Raw genomic sequence first — 19,347 nt, 5'->3', positions numbered from 1 at the left:
AGCACTTTTTTCTAGCATACGTAATTCTAAAAAAAACAAAAACAAAGAACACCAGGTATGGTGGGACACACCTGTAATCCCAGCTGAGGCAGGTGGATCACTCTGAGTTCAAGGCCAGCCTGGTCTACAAAGAAAGTCCAGGACAGCCTTAGCTAGGCTACAAAAAGAAACCCTGTCTTGAGGGCTGGAGAGGTGGCTCAGCAGTTGAAGGCTAGGCTCACAACCATAAATATAAGAAACACTGTCTTGAAAAACCAAAACCAAAACCAAAAAAACAAGGAGAGAAACACACACACACACACACACACACATTCTGGAAGAGTGGCAATCCACTTGGCAGACCAGTAAAAACTAATTATGAGGCCAAATAAGAGAAAGCCAAGAAGTTACCAGGGTGATACTACCACACCACTCCCATGCCCCCAAAAAGGGCTTAGGACTTGGCAGCAACATCAGATAATTTTAAAAGTGACAGTGAGGTTGCTGCTAAAAACAGGAGGAGGACTGCCTGGAAGTCTATTTAAGAAGCAGTTCAACTGCCATATCCTCTTTCCCTGCCCCTCCTCTGCCCTGGAGAAAATAAAACACAAAGCCTTGAAATGGAGGACAGGCGGCAGAGTGATGAGTACATGCAGGATGGAGTCTAACCCTGCATCTCATCCTGTACCCTGCAGGCAGGAAACTGCATGTTCTGGGGACCCTGACCAACCCAGGATGGCCAGCATTCTGACACAAAGGCACTCCTGACAAAATGCCCCAGCAGGTCATATTTCCTGTGAATTCCAGAACAAGGAGCTTCAACCACCTTAGTAGGCCAGATTTCTGGTATTTCACTCTTAAATTTTAGCAAATAAGGACAAGCTCTCATTTAAAAGACAGCAAACTCCAGACCTAGAGAGATGGCTCGGTGGTTAGTGCTGTCTGCTCTTCCAGAGGACCTGGTTCAATTCTTAACACCCATGGTAGTTCCCAAATGTTTGTAATGCCAGTTTCAGGGGATCTGATACCTGCATACAGACATGTACAATGCACATAAAATTAAAATGTTTTTAAATCATAAAAAAAAAAGACAGCAAGGGCCAGCAAGATGACTCAGTAGGTATGGTAGTCTGAAAAAATTGGGCCCCATACACTTCATATTTGAATGCTGCGTCACCAGGGAGCGGCACTATTTGAAAGGATTAGAAGGATTAGGAGCTGTGGCTTTAAAGAAAGTATGTCACTGTGGGCAGGATTTGAGGTTTTAAAAGCCCACGGTGTCTTTCTTCCTGCAGGTCAGAATATAGCTCTCAGTCAGGTGTGGTAGACAGCTTTAATCCCCGTGCTTGGGAGGCAGAGGTAGATAGAACAGGGCTATACAGAGAAACCCTGTCTTGAAAAACCAAAAAAAGAAAAAAGAAATAAACAAAATGTAGCTCTCAGCTACTGCTCCAGTGCCTGCCTGCACGCTGCCATGCTCCCCACCATGGTGATAACGGACTGAACCCCTGAAACTGTAAGCCAGCCCCAATTAAATGCTTTCTCTCCTAATAGTTGCCATGGTCATGGTGTCTCTTACAGCAGTAGAGCAGTGACTGAGACAAAAGGTACTAGCTTGTCAAGCCTGACAGAGTTTGGTTCCCAGATCCACAAGGTAGAAAGAGAGAACCAATACATTCAAATAATCCTCTGACCTTCACACACGTATTGGGTCATACATGTGCATACACACACTTACAAATTAAATGTAAAAGACGTTAAAACAGGTTGGTGACATAATTCAGTTAGAGGAGTTCATGCCTAGCATTCACAAAGCCCTGGGTTCTAGCCCTAGAATTGATGAGACCATTCAACAAGCTGCGCCTCGTAGCACACATCTTTAATCCCAGCACTCAGGAGGCAGGGGCATGTGGATCTTTGAATTAGAGGCCAGCCTGATCTATATAATGAGTTCCAAGACAGCTAAGGCTACACAGTGAGACGCTATCTCAAAAAACAAACAAACAAAATGAAGCCATGTGACTGAGCATATCCCACCACTCTGGAGATAGAGGCAAGAGGATCAGCCTTGTTATATAATAAGTAGCTTGTGATAGCACGTGTGGCCCTATCTTAAAAACAAAACCAAAACACAGGACACGAAATTGGTCTGTAGTATAACCTATTGGTAAAGCACATACATGTCATTCACCCAGCCCTACAGCTTAGTTCCCCAACACTAAACAAGACTGGTATGGTGACACATGCCTGTAATCCCAACAGCTAGGAGACCAAAACTGGAAGACAAGTCTAGCCTGGGTTACAATGCAAGACTCTGTCCATCGATTGATCGATCGATTTAGATAGATAGGCAGACACATAGATATACAGACAGATAGATAGATAAGGGCTGATTCTCAGTGGCAGTGCAGCAAGCTGGAGGCTCTGGGTTCCACCCCTAGCACCACTTAAACAAATACAGTATTAAAGTTTAGGATAGTGACTCTTCAGGGGGGAAAAAAAAACCTTCAAAAAATTATTATCAATAAAGGGAAATACACATATAAAACAAGACAAAAATATTCAGAGGGGAAAAAAGACTTCAAGTATTAAAAGCAAAGGCTTTTAATTACTAATTAAAAGAAATTAGTAAGTCAAATGATTAAAATAGATGGTAAAATCCAAAAATTGCACCCACAGTTTACATAAGAAAAATAAAACATCCTTATACAAGTCTTTGCACCAACCTTCTTGGCAGCATGAGTCATAGGGACAAAAAAAGAGAAGCTACCCCAGTGTTCATCAACTGATGAGCTAAAGAGTAAATAGCTTATACATACAATATGGTATCAGTTACAATGAGATAGTCTGAAATTCTAATCCATGCAGCAGAGTAACATGAATGAACCCTGAATCATAATGTCATAGTTAGCGCAGCTGTCAACCTGACACAGCTAAGACACATCTGGGGGTGGGGAACACAGACACTGGGACACAGAGAAAACCCTGCAGGATTATAGTAACAGAATACAGGTCATAGGACCCGACGCAAGCTCAGAGTGGCCTTACACTACTCAGTAGAAGCACCAGAATTCAAAGACAACAGTGAAATGCCTTCAGAACTTCTCAAGGCACGTTTTACCAACCATCTACAATTCCACAACCTGCAAATTATTAAATAAATAGGAGGGTATAAAGAAGGATCTCAGAAAATAGCCCCACCAGCATGAGAAACTAGACCAGCGGTGGGCTGTGATCCCTTTGGGGGTCGAACAATCCTTTCATAGGGGTCCCAAAGGATATCCTGCATAGCAGATGCTTACATTATAATTCATAACAGCAGCAAAATCACAGTTATAAAGTAGAAATAAAAGTACCTTTATGGCTGGGGGCCACCGAAGCATGAGGAACTGTATTACAGGGCCCATCACTAGGAAGGTGGAGAGCCACTGCTCTAGAGCAAACAAGGCAGCAAGCAGAGGTAGGGTGGAGATAAGCTGTGGACTTGATACCCTAAGTCATCCTCTGACCTCCGTATGTACATGCAATGTTATGCCTGCCACACATACATGTACACTAAATAAAACAAAATACTTTTTTTTCTTTTGTGGATTTTCCAGACAGGGTTTTCTCTATGTAGTCCTGGCTGTCTACAGACCTGGCTGGCCTCAAACTCACAGGGATCCACCTGCATCTGCTTCTCCAGTGCTAGGATTAAAGGCGTGCACCACCACCACCACCCAGCTTAGAACACTTTTTTTTTTTTAAAGATGGTCTAGATATGTAGCTCAGTGGCAAAACACTTGCCTCAAATCTTTACATTCCTAGGTTCAAATCCCTAAGCCACAAAGTGAGAAGGGAAGGAAAAGCATCAGGAGATGGGAACTCTCTCTACAAAACTCACATGAGAAAACTCAGGCTGAGACGGGATGGGAAGCGAGCCAGGAGTGAAGACTGGTGTGCTCTGAGAAACTGGTGTTGAGGCTTGTGGCGACAGAGCGGGCAGAGATGGAAGAAGGGGTTTTTCTATCTCCACTGCTTCGTCACCCTGAAGCTTCTGGAAAGGCTTCCCTCCGTCTTCAGGTATCACTGAGATATCCATGGGCTCATCTGGTTCCACACAGAAAAATGAATGACAATTATCACTCACCAGTATTACTCATGCTCCAATACCACCAACAGCAATTAGGTTACAGAAATTTCCATCCCTAAAACGGTCTCCTAATTTTCAAAAACTTGACATGACAGTAGGCTGTGTTCCAGCAATCCCACACTGTGGAAGGGAGGGAGGTACACATACAGAGCTCAGAGGACAACTTTCAGGAGTTGGCTTCCACCATGGCCCCAGGGACCAAACTCAGACTTTCCAGTCAGGCATTTTTAATCATCTCGGCAATCCCCATCTAATTTCAGATTCAGACTAAAATGATACTCCATTTGTGGATGCCCACCCCGCCCGTAAGAAATGTAAATGACATGTCCCCTGCGAGCCCTCCCAGAGTATCACAGTTCATTTTCACACCACCTGTAGGAGTAGTCAGATTAATTTTCTCATGTGTTTGTGCATGTGGTAGGTATGCGTTGTAGAAATGTCTACATGTGTGAGGATGCAAGTGTGTGTGCACATGTGGGGCGGTGCCTATGAAGGCCCAAGTTTGATGTGGAGACTCTTCCTAACGTTCCTAGCCAGCTTGCTCCATGGATCCCACCTCCTCCTTCTGAGGCTAGATTTATGACAGGACACCATGCTCTCCCTGCGTTTACAGAGGTTCTAAGGATCCCCACCCTAGTTCTCTTTCTTACACAGCAAGAACTTCAACTGCTGAGCCATTCCCCCAGCCTGCAATGCCACCAAATTTAACCATCACATCTTCTGGCCCAGACCTTGAAAAGCAATGAACTTGCTCATCACCCTAAGTTAATTATCTAAGTATGTATAAACTCATTATAGCTGCACTTAAGTACTGCTGCGTGCAGAGACCGACAACAGTAAACACAGAGCTACCAATGCCAATCAACACTGATTTATCTCAGAACCAAGACACTGATCCCAACACAAACTGCCCAGGAGGAAACACACACAGAGAACACAAAACACTGTTCCCGGGGCTGGGGATATGGCTCAGAGGTTAAAAGCACAGGCTACTTGCTCTTCCAAAGGACACAGGTTTGCTTCTCAGCACCCACTTGGCAGCTCATGGCCATCTGCACATCTCGAGTTCCATGAGATCCAACCCTATCCCGGCCTTGGAGGGCACCAGGGAGACAAGTAGTGCACAAACACACATGCAGGCTAAACATCCATACATATCAAATAAACTGTAAAAACTTGTTTCTGCGTGATATACTACCTACCCAAGGCAACCACGGCCATTCTCAGCGCTAGCCAAAGCAGCTTTTTATTTTATTAGGCTTTGACCCCAACCAGAGCAGTCAAAAACCACTTTTAGTTTTCCCCAGTTTACATTCATGTTACCAACTGGTTACAATGCCCGCGCTAGCTGTTCGCTTGGCCTTACCCTCATGTAACAGCCTAATGACCCTTTCAGGTCAGCGCTACACACTTTGATTTAATTTTAACCTAAGACAGATGACAAAATAAAAAGACCTAAAAAGCATTTGAGACTTTACAAACAAGGATGCACATATTAAGCAAATGCGTTAAATACACATGATGTTACCTGGGGAAAAAAGGAAAACTGAATCAGATATATAATGACGCCAACCGCATAAAAACTTTTTCATAAGTACAGAAAATGCTCTGGGAAAAAGACAAAAAAAAGAAAACAAAAAAAAAAAACAAAAAAACAAAGAAACAAAAACACCATCCAAATACCAAGTATAATTAAATCTGGGTTGTGTTCCCTCAGGTCATTTTTTTCTTTTTTCAGTTTTTTTGAAAACAAGGTTTCTCTGTGTAGCCTTGGCTGTCCTGAACTTGATTTGTAAACCAAACTGGCCTTGAACTTACATCGATCCTCCTGCCTCTGCCTCCCAGAGTACTGAAATTACAGGCATGCATCACCACACCTGGCAGAAAAAAAGGGATTTTTAATACAGTTCTTTTTACATGTTCACATTACAGATGGAAGAAAAAAAGAAATTAACCTAACAATCTGAATATTGTTTTTTATAGAATGAAATCTCATCATTTTAACTAAAGATGTCACTAATTACGTGTGTGACTGGAATGCTATTGGTCTACCCAGGTACCTACAACTGAGCAAACAGACAAGGGCAGAAGGTCTGAGGCTCACCCTATACAAGTATTTCTCAGTACTCACAGGACTCAGATGCACAGACAGCAGGCTGCCATAGAACAGCATACAGCACACAAAAGCAAATGTCCCACAGGCAAGTGCCTGAGTTCAGATACTAACTATATTAGTATATTAGTTGTGAAGTTTGTGACTCCATTTTCTCAAGTGCAATATGGGCATAAAAGTAACTACTAGCAGCCGGGTGGTGGTGGCACACACCTTTACTCCCAGCACTTGGGAGGCAGAGACAGGCAGATCTCGGGAGTTTGAGACCAGCATGGTCTACAGAGCAAGATCCTGGACAGCCAGGGCTACACAGAGAAACCTTGTCTCCAAAAACCACAAAAACAAAATAGCAGAGAACGTAGGCATGGTACACGCCTTTAATCTCAGCACTTGGGAGGCAGAGGCAGGTGGATCTCTGTAAGTTCAAGACCAGCCAGGACAGACAGGGCTCTGTTACACAGAGAAACCCTGTCTAGAAAAAAGAGAGAGAGAGAAATAGCTGAGCAAATGAAAAAGTGCTATGATAGCACCTGGCATAAGCAATGTGCTTCAATATTCATGTACATTATGCAGTCTTATCGGCGTGTGAATAAAAAGAGTACCACACATGGCATTACAGAGCTGAACCCAGGAGCGGGAGGGAAAGGATCTCTAACCGAAGGGCAGCCTGGGCCACAGAGCAAGACCCACGTCTCAAATATATATAAAACAAAACAGAAGGAAAAAGAAAAAACTATTCATAGAGTTTACATGAAAAACTTTGCAGAGACAGACATTTAGAAATGCATGGGCAGGGACCTGGCTCTGTGGGTAGAATGCTTGCCCACCATTCTCAGATCCCAAGAGGAGATCGCCAACACTACATACACCCAAGCACAGGGGCACATCCATAATTCCAGCACTTGGGAGACAGATGCAGGGGGAATCCAAAGTTGAAAGGCTACAGACTCAGCTACAGAGAAGAGCCTGGAATACATGAGACCACTGTGGCAGGGACCCTAACTCTTCAAAAGAGAAAGTAAATTAAAATTGTTCTCACTTCCTTCAAGTTACCTTATAATAATATCATTAATAACAAGCAAAAATAAAGAAATAACTGTTGTTCTTTTCTCACTAGAAACATGTCAGCATGTTACTGGAAGGTACTAGGCAATTAGGAAACAACAAATCCAGTACTTCTCCATACTAATTTTCCTGGGTTCAATTTTTAAAATATAAGAATTTTCACCAGAGCATTTTTTTCTGTATTAAAATAGCAGAAAAATTTTAAGAGGATCTATGCTTAAAAAGCAAAGAGCTGAGAGCAGTTTATCCTAGGCCATGTCCTGGAAGATGAAGAACAAGAGGCTCAGGGGGAGCGTTGCGAAGCGCAAAGAAGCGTGCATTTGGCAAGGCAGGAGAGCACACTGCTCCTCTCCTGGGCTGAGATGAACAGACAGATCACGACGGCTCACCTTTTCTCCCTCCTTGCTCTGTGGGACTGCTAGGAACGATAAAAGGGGTAGATCGGAAAGCATCGGGGGAAGGAGCAACAAGATCTGAGGAATTCCTTTATGTAAAGAGAGAATCACAGGTTATTTCACTGCAGCCAAGGGTTTGACATTAGCTTTGACTTCTTCATAGCAAAAATATCCAACTCACATACTTAACAGCATATACATTTAACAGCAGTTCTCCCAAGCAGCAATCTTAGAGACAGACAGCTCTTAAACACTAAGTTTTTTAAAGAGTAAGGGCAACATGAATGACTAGACACAAGGACATAGCGATTAAACAGGACAACCAAAGCTGAAATTCACAGGTCTAAGACACCAATTTTTTAACCTAATTTTATATAATATGAAGAGTATGCACATTTTCATTTAAGCACAAAAACAAAAAGCAAACCTCTTTGCCCTAACAAATCTATTCTCTATCCTATATTGCTAAGTGACAGAAATGCTAGAAAATGGAGGAGCAAATGCTTGGTTCTGATGTATTACATTTCTAAACAAGGCATTTAATTTCCTAGTGAAACCTTCAGCTACCACTATAAAACCTCCAATGGGAAAATACATGTACAGCTTTAAACAGTTCCTCTAAGTTCTCACCCCAAAATTCCCAAGGCCTGGATTCCAGCTTTTAGCTTTGAAAGGAACTCTGGTCTGAGAGGCAACCCGGCTCTCCAGGCTGTTTCAGGTGTACTTACGTGGAAAGACTCTCCTGAACAAGGGGCCTCTGACCAGACAGCTGCAGGAGCTGCAGGGTGGTAGCGGGTGTGGAAACCGGAGAACACCCACCTTCCTCCCTTGTAGGAGTAGAACACCCGTCAGAAGCTAGTGGGGAGAAAAGGCAGAGTTGTATTTACTTCTCAGATGATGTCTCTGCATGGGGAACCTACTCAGTGCTGCAAAAACACCAATACCCTGTGTGTACGCTTCAGGGGCAGAAGTCCTTTCTGGTGGTAGCACAATTCAATGGGACATCAATAGGCCACAAATCTTGAGTCAACAGTAAGCCCACCCCACACCTGGTTTCAGGTTTGCTTTGGTTTTGTTATTGTTGTTGTTGTTTTTCAAGACAGGGTTTCTCTGTGTAGCCTTTGCTATCCTGAAACTTGCTCTGTACACCAGGCTGGCCTCAGAGATCTGCCTGCCTCTGACTCCTAAGTGCTGGGATTAAAGGCATGCACTACCCAGCCATATTTTTTAAATAAATAAAGTGGTTAAAAGAGTTCCTTGGTCCTTTCTACCATAATCTAAGAATGGAGAAGATAAATAGTTAGAAACTTATCTGGGCATGTCTCTGAGAGTTCTGCTCAGATATTCTATTTCAGTAATGAGAAAAGTAATCTTGAAGTTTGTCCTAGCCTGTCATGGGCCTAGTAAGTGGATTATAGGCCTTTGAAACTGGTTTGTATGAGAAATGAAGAAGAGTTTGCAGAAGTAGGATAAAGGCTTTGGAACACTGCAAGCAGAGCTCAGCGGACCATTCCAAATGAGGGTCTGAAAGACCAGAATGCAGAAAAAAAGTACAGACAGGAGAAGCCTGGATCACAAAGCTTTGGAGGGGAACAAGGCCTCTACTGGGAATGGAGACATGATATATACTAGAACTGAACTGTAAGGCACTGGTGATATATTCTAGAACTAAACAATTAGCCATGCATGATATATTCTAGAACTTAACTCTAAGCCACTCATGACATATTCTACAACTGAATATAAGTCATTCATGATACATTAAGGCAAAGATCTGGCTGCATTCCATCCATGTCCTAACAACATCAGTTCTCAAGAAATGGACTGACTGGGTGTGGTGGTGAACACCTTTACTTCCAACACATGCGAGGTGGAGGCAGGTGGATCTCTGTCAGTTCAAGGCCATCCTGGACTACACAGCAAGTTCCAGGACAACATGGCTACAGAGTTAAGAGTGTATCTCTAGAGAAGTGAAAAGAAGTAATGGACTAACTTGCTTGACAGAAGTAATTCCACGTTAGAAAAGCACTCTGCTCACTGTTCCTACTCATTAAAAGTGAAAGAACAGAAAACTATGAAAATGTGCAGTGAGTTTAGAGATACAGACTGAGTATACAGGGAAAGCGTTTGTAGATGTTAAATCATGTCATTAAAAAGAAACCTCTTCATACTCTTCAGTGGGAAAAAAGGAAGGTATGACCATACCCACTCATTTGAAAAAAATAAATAAATAAATAAAAGAGCCTAAACTGACAATGTCACCACATGGGTTCCCTGCTGCAAAATGGCTACTTAGGGAAGTGTTTCTCCAAGGGCACAATCAAACACACAGAAGCCACAGCAACTGTGACCCAACAGGGACAGGCCACCTCTGGAGCCGGCAGAACTGGAGCAGCAACCATGTAGTGCTGTTTTTGTAAGCATGAAAGTCGTTAAAAACAAGAGGGTCACCTGAAGCTGCACCAAAGTTTTAGAAAGCTGCTCAATGCAGGCAATGTGTTAGCTCCCTGCAGCAAGGCCCTTCAAGGCCACTGCATAAGGCTGGGAAGGTGAAACCTAAGTCACAATGGAGAACCCAGACATGTCCAGAGGTGCCAAAGCCTTGGGAAATCTGCCAAGGAAAGCTGCAGCGGAGCTAACCCAGGAGAGAGGTCACCTGTGCTTAAGGTCTCAGGGCAGGAGGAGGGAGTAGCCAAGGCTGCTGGAGCCTAGATGCCAAGATCACAAGCCCCACATGGGCTACAGGTTTTGATGTTTGCCCTGTTGGGTCTCAGGCTTGCTTTGCCATCCCTCCCTTTTGAAATGGGAATACAGGCATTATATATTGGAAGTATGTAGCCTGTTTTCTGGCCTCATAGGAGCTCATGGTTAGGAGATATGGTCTCAGAAGATACTTTAAACTTTCGAACAATACTGGGGTGTTACGAACGAAAGGGAATTTTTGAAACAACTAAGTGCAGCTTTTAGGGGCAAGGGATAAAATGTTATGATCTAAAGTGTTATGTTGGTGTCAAACTGACAAAGGGTGGGGCTATCATGATTAACTTTGTCAGCTTGGCTCCTTTTAGAATCACCATAGAAACACACCTCTGAGTGTGTCTCTGAGGGTATTTCCAGAATGGCTCAGCTGAGGAGGAAGCACCTTCCCTGAAAGTAGGCAGCACCCTCCCACGGGCTGAAATCCCATGCTGAATAATAGGAAAGGGAGCTGAGCAGCAGTGATCGCTGTTTCCTGAGCGTGGACCCTGTGACTGACTGGTTTCTCAGAGCCCTACAGCCACAGCCTCCCTGACACCAAGACTAGGACTCAGCCCATGAGACAGACAAGAAAGAAAAGAAAGAAAGAAAGAAAGAAAGAAAGAAACCTCCTTTTTGTCTTTTAAAAAAAAGTTACTTGTTTCTTTATTATTTTTGTGTGTATGTGTGTGTGCACACATAAGCTTAGGTCACTACATGACTGTAGAAACCCATCGGGCATCAGATGCCAGGAACTGGGGTTACAAATGGTTGTGAGCTGCCAGGTGGGTGCTGGGAATTGAACCTCTGCAAGAGCAATAACGGCTCTTAACCACTGAGCCATCTCTCCAGCCCCAAAACCTCCTTCTTTAAGCTGTTTTTGTCAGATTTTGTTGTTACAGCAATGATAAAAGTAACTACTATAGAGAGGAAAAGCCAGAATCCTTATACCTCTGCTTAGCTGCTCTTCTTTCTTGTGAAGCTTCTATAATAAAACAGCAAGCGAGCCTTTTATTCCAAGGTCTACCTAAGGTGAAGTAAAGCTCATGCCATGATGCAGATGGGAGAAGTCAAAACAATGCGCATGACACCTGATGGTATGAATGCAGCAATTATCATGATTAGAAGTCGAGCCTCCTCAAAGGAGACAGAAAATACCACGTACTAATCTTAAAATAGATGAGCAGCCATAGTGACTCTCATTATTATTAAGTTCTCTACTGGCCCATTCTCCTCAAATGGACAATATCAACTCAGACAGATTGAATATAAACTCTATTAGCCCTAGGTGTAAAGAAATGCCTTACATACACCCTGCTAGCTTTAACAGGTACCTGCTTGATGTCTTACAAACCAAGCATGGCACAGAATGCAAAGGGGAGCAAGCCTTCCTCCCTCCCTGCTCTTCACTGAAATGCTCTTGCTTTCTGAGATGTGAAATAGAAGAGGAAACTAGAGGAGTGTGAGACAAATTCCACTCTACACATCTAAGCTTTGTGTCCTTTCTTCTAGACCTTAATTTGCCTTTTGTCAACTAAAAAATAGATAACTGCTACCCAAGCGAGTAAAAAGAAAAATCATTGTAAAGGTGACAGAAGAAATGGCAACTCTGTCCATAATACCAAATTTTACTAACTATGTCCTCAATTTCCAAAAGAGTGAAAGTTACATAAAATGTTGACTAGTAAACATTCTCTGAGGGCCCTCATCACTGATTGGCTAGGAATATATTTTTCTTCCATATCATACTCATAAAAAAAAAGGCTTTTTTTTTAACTTAAACAGTAGCTTCAGAACTAAAATTAAAAAAGGAACAAGAGGAGCTGTGGGAACACTCAACCTTCCTACCTGTTTTACTGCTCTGGTCAAACAAGTCTTCCTGAGTGGTCGAAAGCTCAGGCTCTGATGACGTCTGAGCCTGCAGCCCCCCTTCCAGCAGCTCTCGGGCAGGTACCTGTTCCTTTGTTTCCACAGCAGCAACAGAAACTTGAGGACTGGAAGGTAGGGCTTCTGACCTAGGAGATTCATATCACCAAAGATAAAGACTGTTAAATTCAAATGTTTCCCTCTTTGAACAAAAAGCTTCTCCTACTTTCAACACTTCAATTTAATAACTTCAAAAATTCTAACAGCCCTAATCTACATAACCTACTAAAACTGAAATGCTACTGCGAAGCCCTCAGGGATTCACCCGACCCCCTCGCTCCACAGCCATAACGCTTTCCAGTTTTGTGTCTGTTTACACTTCAGACAAGTGATTAAGGATTGCTACAGAAGTCTCTGCACAAACTTGATGTGGCTTTTCTCTTCCCTGGTGCCACAATCACATTATCTACTGCCTGCTAGTCTTTTCCAGGACTCCTCTACACAGGACTCCTTACCTGCTGAACCAGGTAAGACTCACATTTTTTGCTCCTTTCCAGAGACTTCCATTTATTCTACTATTCCACAAGGAAAAAATGGAACAGGAAAGATAGCATGTGGCCCATACCTATAATCTCAGTGTTTCAAAGACTGAGGTGGAAGGATTGTGAGGTTCAAGGCCAACCTGGGCTACATACTAGGTCTAAAGAAAGCCCAGACTACAGGGTGAGACCCTGTTTAAAAACAATTAAAAAATAAAAATATTTAACTGAAATAAAAAAACTTTCTAAAGAAAAGCCTTAGTTGAGCATGGTAGGATATACACATACAATCCTACCACTAAGAAAGTTGAGCCACGAGGAAGTTCAAGGCCAGCGTGGGTCACATAGCAAAACATTGTCTCAATAAAAAATGAAAAGCCTAAGAAGGCACAACAATCACCTCTGCTGAGGACCCATCTCCAACCTTCTACTGAAGTAAGAAAAAGATACTGAAGGTTTGTTCATCTTCCTCGTAATAAAGAACATCCCAGTTTTCCTCTGCTACTGGCCAGGGATTATAGTCTGGGATACAAAAATTGCCATAGACCGAGCAGAGTACACTTCCCCATTCCTACCAAGCTAAGAATAGAAACACTTAGAGACCTCTCTGCATCTAGCTCTACCATAAATTAACAGATCCAAAGCAACATGGTACTCAAGAATCAAAAAAGGTTTCCAACATAACATTCATCTATGTCTTCATTAGCCCCAGAGAAGCAAAAAAATCCCCTACAAACACATAGTGACTCTGATTACCCAGACAGAGTGTTAACCAAAGATTAAGGATTATAGTTACAAAAGCAATGATGCACCTTTGTAATAAGCCAGCATTAAGATGAGAGCACACAGACTAAGACTACATAAAAAAGCCATATTTATAATCAGTATTTCTACTGCACAAAAACAAGATGCCATATTTACAAAATGTGAGAGGAAGAATCAGCAATTTCTAATGACAATTAGCACTGTCAAAGCCAAAATGAAATTCCTATAGCCCCAGAGTAAAATCCCACAGGTACCTTTAGAGAATACATAGCTTACCTTGCAGATGGTAGAATTTGTTCTTCTGCCACTGGGATGCCTTTACTGGGCTGTACTGTAACAGGGATGTCTTTGATGGGCTGTTCTACCATGGCAATATCTTCAATGGACTGGTCTTCACATTTATTTGCTTAAAATATAGGAAGAGACACAAAGCAGATATTTAACTTTTCAAAGTACTAAAAGCGGCCCAAATGATTCTCAAAAGGTAAAAATCTTAGTAGAAATGAGTCTAATTTTAAAATATCAAGAGCTATATAAGAGAGGGACAATACCTTAACTAGACCCCATATGCTACCAAATAAAACCCTCAATAGCAGAAATGGGTTACCACTTTTTGAGCTGTTGGCTAATGGATCCCAGAGACCTCTCAAACATTACAGTGTATTGCTAATACTATCAGTTAGCCTCCAGATTCTGAGGAATAGACACTATCACTGAAGACACCACATACTTAGGTTATAGAAGATAGAAAAATCCTAACTAATACTCAACTAGATGCTTCATCCCTACTGGCTAGTATTCAGAGTGCTAGAAGATGCTGCATATACTACTAGAGAAAAAAAAAAAAACTACTCATCAACCTCACCTAGCCATTATCCTTTGAGTTACAACAACCGGCCTGGAAAGCTATGCCCAATGATGTAATAATGACACAAATGGTACGGGAGTAACCAACTACTTTTTTTTTTTTTAATTGGATTAAAGGCCTTTTCCTTGAGATATGTGAGATACAACCCATACCTGAAACTGTGGATGAGACCGAGAACCTGAAGCTAGATAGATCATGGGCCATTGGGGAAAACCTACTTCTATTACTCTGCTAAACTATACAGTAAAAAAATGACTCCTACTGACATAGTACTACACTAATAGTCACTGCATCACTCAAATCCTCATCAAAGAAGCTTTTTCTTGTAATAGATGGTACTTAGCAGAGTACTCCACAACTGGTCAACATACAAAGAGCAAGACGCTTTGGAATTTTCAGTCCTAAATGTGATGTCTATATCAAATCTCTCCCCTCAAGGCTTACGGAGCTAAACAAAAGTGGGAGAAAAAAAAATTTTTTTGAAGAGCCAAAAGTGGTAGATGACATCAAGAAAACAGTATTTTCCAAATACAACAGGACAAACATATATGAACTCACAGGGACTGTGAGAATATACACGAGTTCTGTGCAAGTTCAAACTAGACAAAATCTTAGCATGGAGGTGGAAAGGTGAGCACGAAGTTCTGCCCCTAGGTAAGGAGCTATAGGCATTTGATTACTACTGGGAGAGGAAAGTCAGTTTTCTTTAGAGCATGACATTTAGTATATAAAACACACTCCAGTGCAGGCCACATGCCCAGGAAGAGCCAGATATCAGGAAGTAGACTACACGGGGTTTTGTTTCATTCAAACAGAGGGAGAGAGAGAACACGAAGTTGGGGGGGTAGGGCAGGACCTGGAAGGAGTTCAGTGAATATAATCAAAAAATATTGTATGGAATTCTCAAAGAATAAATAAAAATGTTACCTATATATACAGAGAGACGCAGATAAAGAAACATACATACACACATGCATGCACAGCCCTAAAGAAATGTTTCAGAGGGTAGGAGTGCATGCTGTTCTTTCAGGATCAGCACCAATGCTGAGTAACTTACAACCACCTATAAATCCAACTAAAGGAGATCTGATACCCTCTTTTAGCCTCACAGGCAACACACAAATACACATAAATTCAACTTAAAAAATATATAGGAATCATCCCAAAAAAGAAGTAAGCAATGACCTACTTAGAGAAAATATCAATCTGCAAGCTATCACTTTTTGCATACTCTGCGAATTTAGGACACATTAATTCGGATAGCTTTAAAACTTCTTGAAAAGCTGAACTCGGTAGCACACACCTTCAATCCTAGCACTTGGGAGGCAGAGGCAGGCACATCTCCTAGTTCAAAGCTACCCCAGTCTACAAAGTAAGTTCCAGGAAAGCCAGGGCTACACAGAGAAACACTGTCTGGAAAAAGCCAAAAAGAGAGAAAGACAGGCAGAAAGACAGACATAACGTAACTCTGCAATTAAGAGCATTTCTCGGTCTGGCATTAAGACCCAGGTGTTGTTCCCAGCACCTATATAGTGGTTCATAACCATCTGTTCCAGGGAACCTGATGCCCTCTTCTGAGCTGTGTAGGCAAACATGCTGTAGACATACATACATAAAAGTGAAACACTCACACATAAAGTAAATTAATTTTTTTTTCTAAGCTTAAGGAGGAAGCCAGTGAGTTTCTGAGTTCAGGCCATCCTAAGTCCAGACCAGCCAAGAGTTGCATGGTGAGATCCAAACAAACAAAAATAAATAAATAAAAGAAAGAAAAGAAAAATAAACAAACAAACAAAACCTTAGAGAAAAAAGAAAACGAAACTTGCTCTAGAGTGAAGAAAAAAAAATCATATAATCAACTCCACATGTAAGAAAACTTATTTCATACCATTATTTGCATCCACATTAGATGGCTGGGTAGAACCCGAGTTGGTGGTCACCAGCTGCAGATGCTCTTGGTTGGCATCATATGGCACTGTGTGTTCTTCAACATCTTGACTCTGGGACAGCTCCAGAACCCCAAAGCCCAACTGTGAAGACTCTAGAAACAAAACTCCAAGAAATTAGTTATCACCCCACAACATTACCAATGTGTTGTCTCAGCTAAAGAGGATCATGTTTAAAGCAATCTTTGCATTTGTGTCTATGAGTGCACACACACACACACACACACACACACACACATACCACAGCTAAGTGTGGAGGTCAGAGGTCAACTTGCAGGAGTCAGTTCTCTCCTTTCACAATGTGGACTCTTCCAGGGACAGAAGTCAGAGCATCAGGCTTGACTGGCAAGTACCCTTACCTGCTGAGCCATCTTGCCAGCTCCAAGGATCACATTAAATGTCTCACATCAAAGCCTTGTCACACATAATTATTCCAGAACAATACGTTTTAAGGAGCTGCACACTGGCTCAATCCTAAGCACTACATAAGTAAGGAATAAAATTATTAAACTGGTTGCGAAAGCAAATACTTACATGATCTGATGAGAAACTAGAGTATTGACAAATACATTTGAAAATAATGTATCTGAATAAGGGTAAGGGAACAGCTAAAAAATGCAGAAGGTAAAGACTCCTGCTGCCTAGAGATTGACAGAGCAACTTGAGTTTGATTCTCTGAGATCTACGTGGTGGAAAGAGAAAACCAGCTCCTACAAGTTGGTTGTGACCTCCACATGTGTGCCATAGAATTTGCATTCACACACACACCATAAAATTAATAAATAAAATGTAGTTTGTAGGGCTGGTGAGATAGATGGCTCAGAGGTTAAGAGCACTAACTGTTCTTCCAAAGGTCCTGAGTTCAATTCCCGGCAACCACATGGTAGCTCATAACCATCTATAATGAGACCTGGCCTGCAGGCACACATGCAGGCAGGACACAGTATACATAATAAATAAATCTTTTAAAAAATGTAGTTTGTAAAAGGAGATGTATATAAAAGCAAAAACGTAGGTACTATAAAGCCTTATAAATACTCAATATGGTAGACTATGTCAATGATCTATAGGCACAACACCCAAAGGTACTCAAAAAACAAATGCAAAAGGAGAAAGAAACAGAATGTAGAAAGGGAGCTAGTCAGTGAACAATGTAATGATTCATTTGTTTGCTTCTGTTTTTAGAAGTCAAACTATATCGCCAAGCCTGACCTTGAACTTGTAATCCTCCTGCCTCTCAGCCTTCCTGAGTGCTGGAATTCTAGGTATGCATCAACAAGCCCAGCTGACTGCTACCTTTGGGGTCTTTACTATTGGTTTCCCAAGGCTATGAATTGAAAGCTTAGTCACTGCATATGGTACCATTATAAGGTGTGGAACCTTTTTTTTTTTTTTAATTGCTTTGATGGTGACAGGGTCTCACTTTATAGCCCAGGCTGGCTTCAAACGCAAGGCAATGTTGTCTAGATTCCTAACTGCTAAGATGACAGCTGAGCACCACATCAAGTGGTGGACCCTTTAAGAGAAGAACCTAGTAGAAGGAAATTAGATTGTCAGGGACAGGGCAACCCTGTCTCCCCTCCTCTCTCTCCCTTGTTCCCCAACTACTGTGAGGTAAAGCAGCTTCGCTCTGTAAGTACCCAACCACGATATTCTCTGTCTTGCCACAGGTCCAAAGGAATGGATGAAATCTCCAAAACTGTTTATTTTCTGAGATATTCTGTCATGACTTTGGAAGGTTGCTTAGCAGAGAAAATTCAGTCATCAAATTCAGTGAGACATCTTAAATTACTAGGCAAATTCCTTAGCGATTCTTGGCTTAGTCATAAGAAATTTATTACATGGTAAAGAGAAATTTAGCTACCTGTGTGTTCACAGTTAAGGGGCATGAGAAGAAGCTATTATTCGGAAAGGGCACAGGCTACCTTCAGCACCAAGAGAGCGCGTATCAGCGTCAGGAGCATCTACTCCCATTTCTTCTTTCTCCTCTTCCAACTCTTCCTCCTGCTCCTCCTCTGGGAGAGAAGCAGCTTCTACTGTGACTCCCAGAGCACTGCAGTGAAAGAATACAACCATGTGATGGTCCCAGAGAGGGAGGCCCTGCTCAAAGCACACTGACAACCTCACACGACAACTACCCCTTAGGTACATTAGAAATGTAAACAAACCCTCAGGATTTCAGTATGCCTATTGAAAAGTATATAAAAAGTTAATGATTCAAAATATTGTACCACGTAACAAAAGCTAAATACATTTAAATTTTATCATCTTATGACCAGAAATAGAAAAATCTTTCACTGAGAAGAATTAACACCACATACCAAAATAAATTTGTGCTGGGTGGTCAGTGACACTCAAAGTTACAACAAAATTCAAAAGTACTTTGGTAAAAAAAAAAAACCTCAGGCTATACCAAACAATCTCAATAAAATTAAAGTTAGGAAGTTATGTACTAAAAAGAAATTAGGGCTGGAGAGATAGCATAGAGCATATTTCTCTTCCAAAGAAGCCAAGATCAGTTCCCAATGTTCACATCAAGAGGCTCCCAACAGCCTGTAACTCTGAGTCCAAAGATCCAACACCCTCTTTTGGCCTCTGCAGGCACCTACACTCACATGTACATACCAACTATATATATATATGTTTTATATATAATATATATTTTATATATATAACTTCTTTTGAGACAGAGTTCCTTTATGTTGCGCTGGCTGTCATAGAACTCGCTCTGTAAACCAGGATGACTTGGGATTCACAGAGCTCCACCTGTCTCTGCCTCCCAAGTACTGGGATTAAAGGCATGCACCACCCAGCAAAAATATATCTATTTTAAAGATGTTAATACCATAATCAAAATTTAATATACATAATATTAAGACAAAAATTAATCAAAAAATAGTAACAGATACAACATATAACTACATAAAAGATACAGAATTTATA

General features: G+C 41.7%; 1 protein-coding gene across 5 annotated transcripts in view; it reads right to left on the bottom strand.

Annotated features, from left to right (window-relative positions):
• The window catches only part of Tp53bp1 (tumor protein p53 binding protein 1), an 85,265-nt gene that overhangs the window by 40,397 nt on the left and 25,521 nt on the right, over nt 1-19,347 (bottom strand). For all 5 annotated transcript variants that reach the window (XM_021649859.2, XM_060372247.1, XM_021649860.2 and 2 more), the window contains 7 exons: nt 18,330-18,457; nt 16,347-16,499; nt 13,867-13,996; nt 12,269-12,435; nt 8,413-8,539; nt 7,679-7,773; nt 3,863-4,068 (listed from right to left, as the gene is read on the bottom strand). In XM_021649859.2, the coding sequence (XP_021505534.1) occupies nt 3,863-4,068; nt 7,679-7,773; nt 8,413-8,539; nt 12,269-12,435; nt 13,867-13,996; nt 16,347-16,499; nt 18,330-18,457 (1,006 nt within the window). The remainder of the gene's footprint in view (nt 1-3,862; nt 4,069-7,678; nt 7,774-8,412; nt 8,540-12,268; nt 12,436-13,866; nt 13,997-16,346; nt 16,500-18,329; nt 18,458-19,347) is intronic.

This window comes from Meriones unguiculatus, chromosome 18 (genome assembly GCF_030254825.1).
Source record: "Meriones unguiculatus strain TT.TT164.6M chromosome 18, Bangor_MerUng_6.1, whole genome shotgun sequence".
Taxonomy (NCBI): Eukaryota; Metazoa; Chordata; class Mammalia; order Rodentia; family Muridae; genus Meriones; species Meriones unguiculatus.
This window is presented reverse-complemented; position numbering and strand designations above follow the sequence as displayed.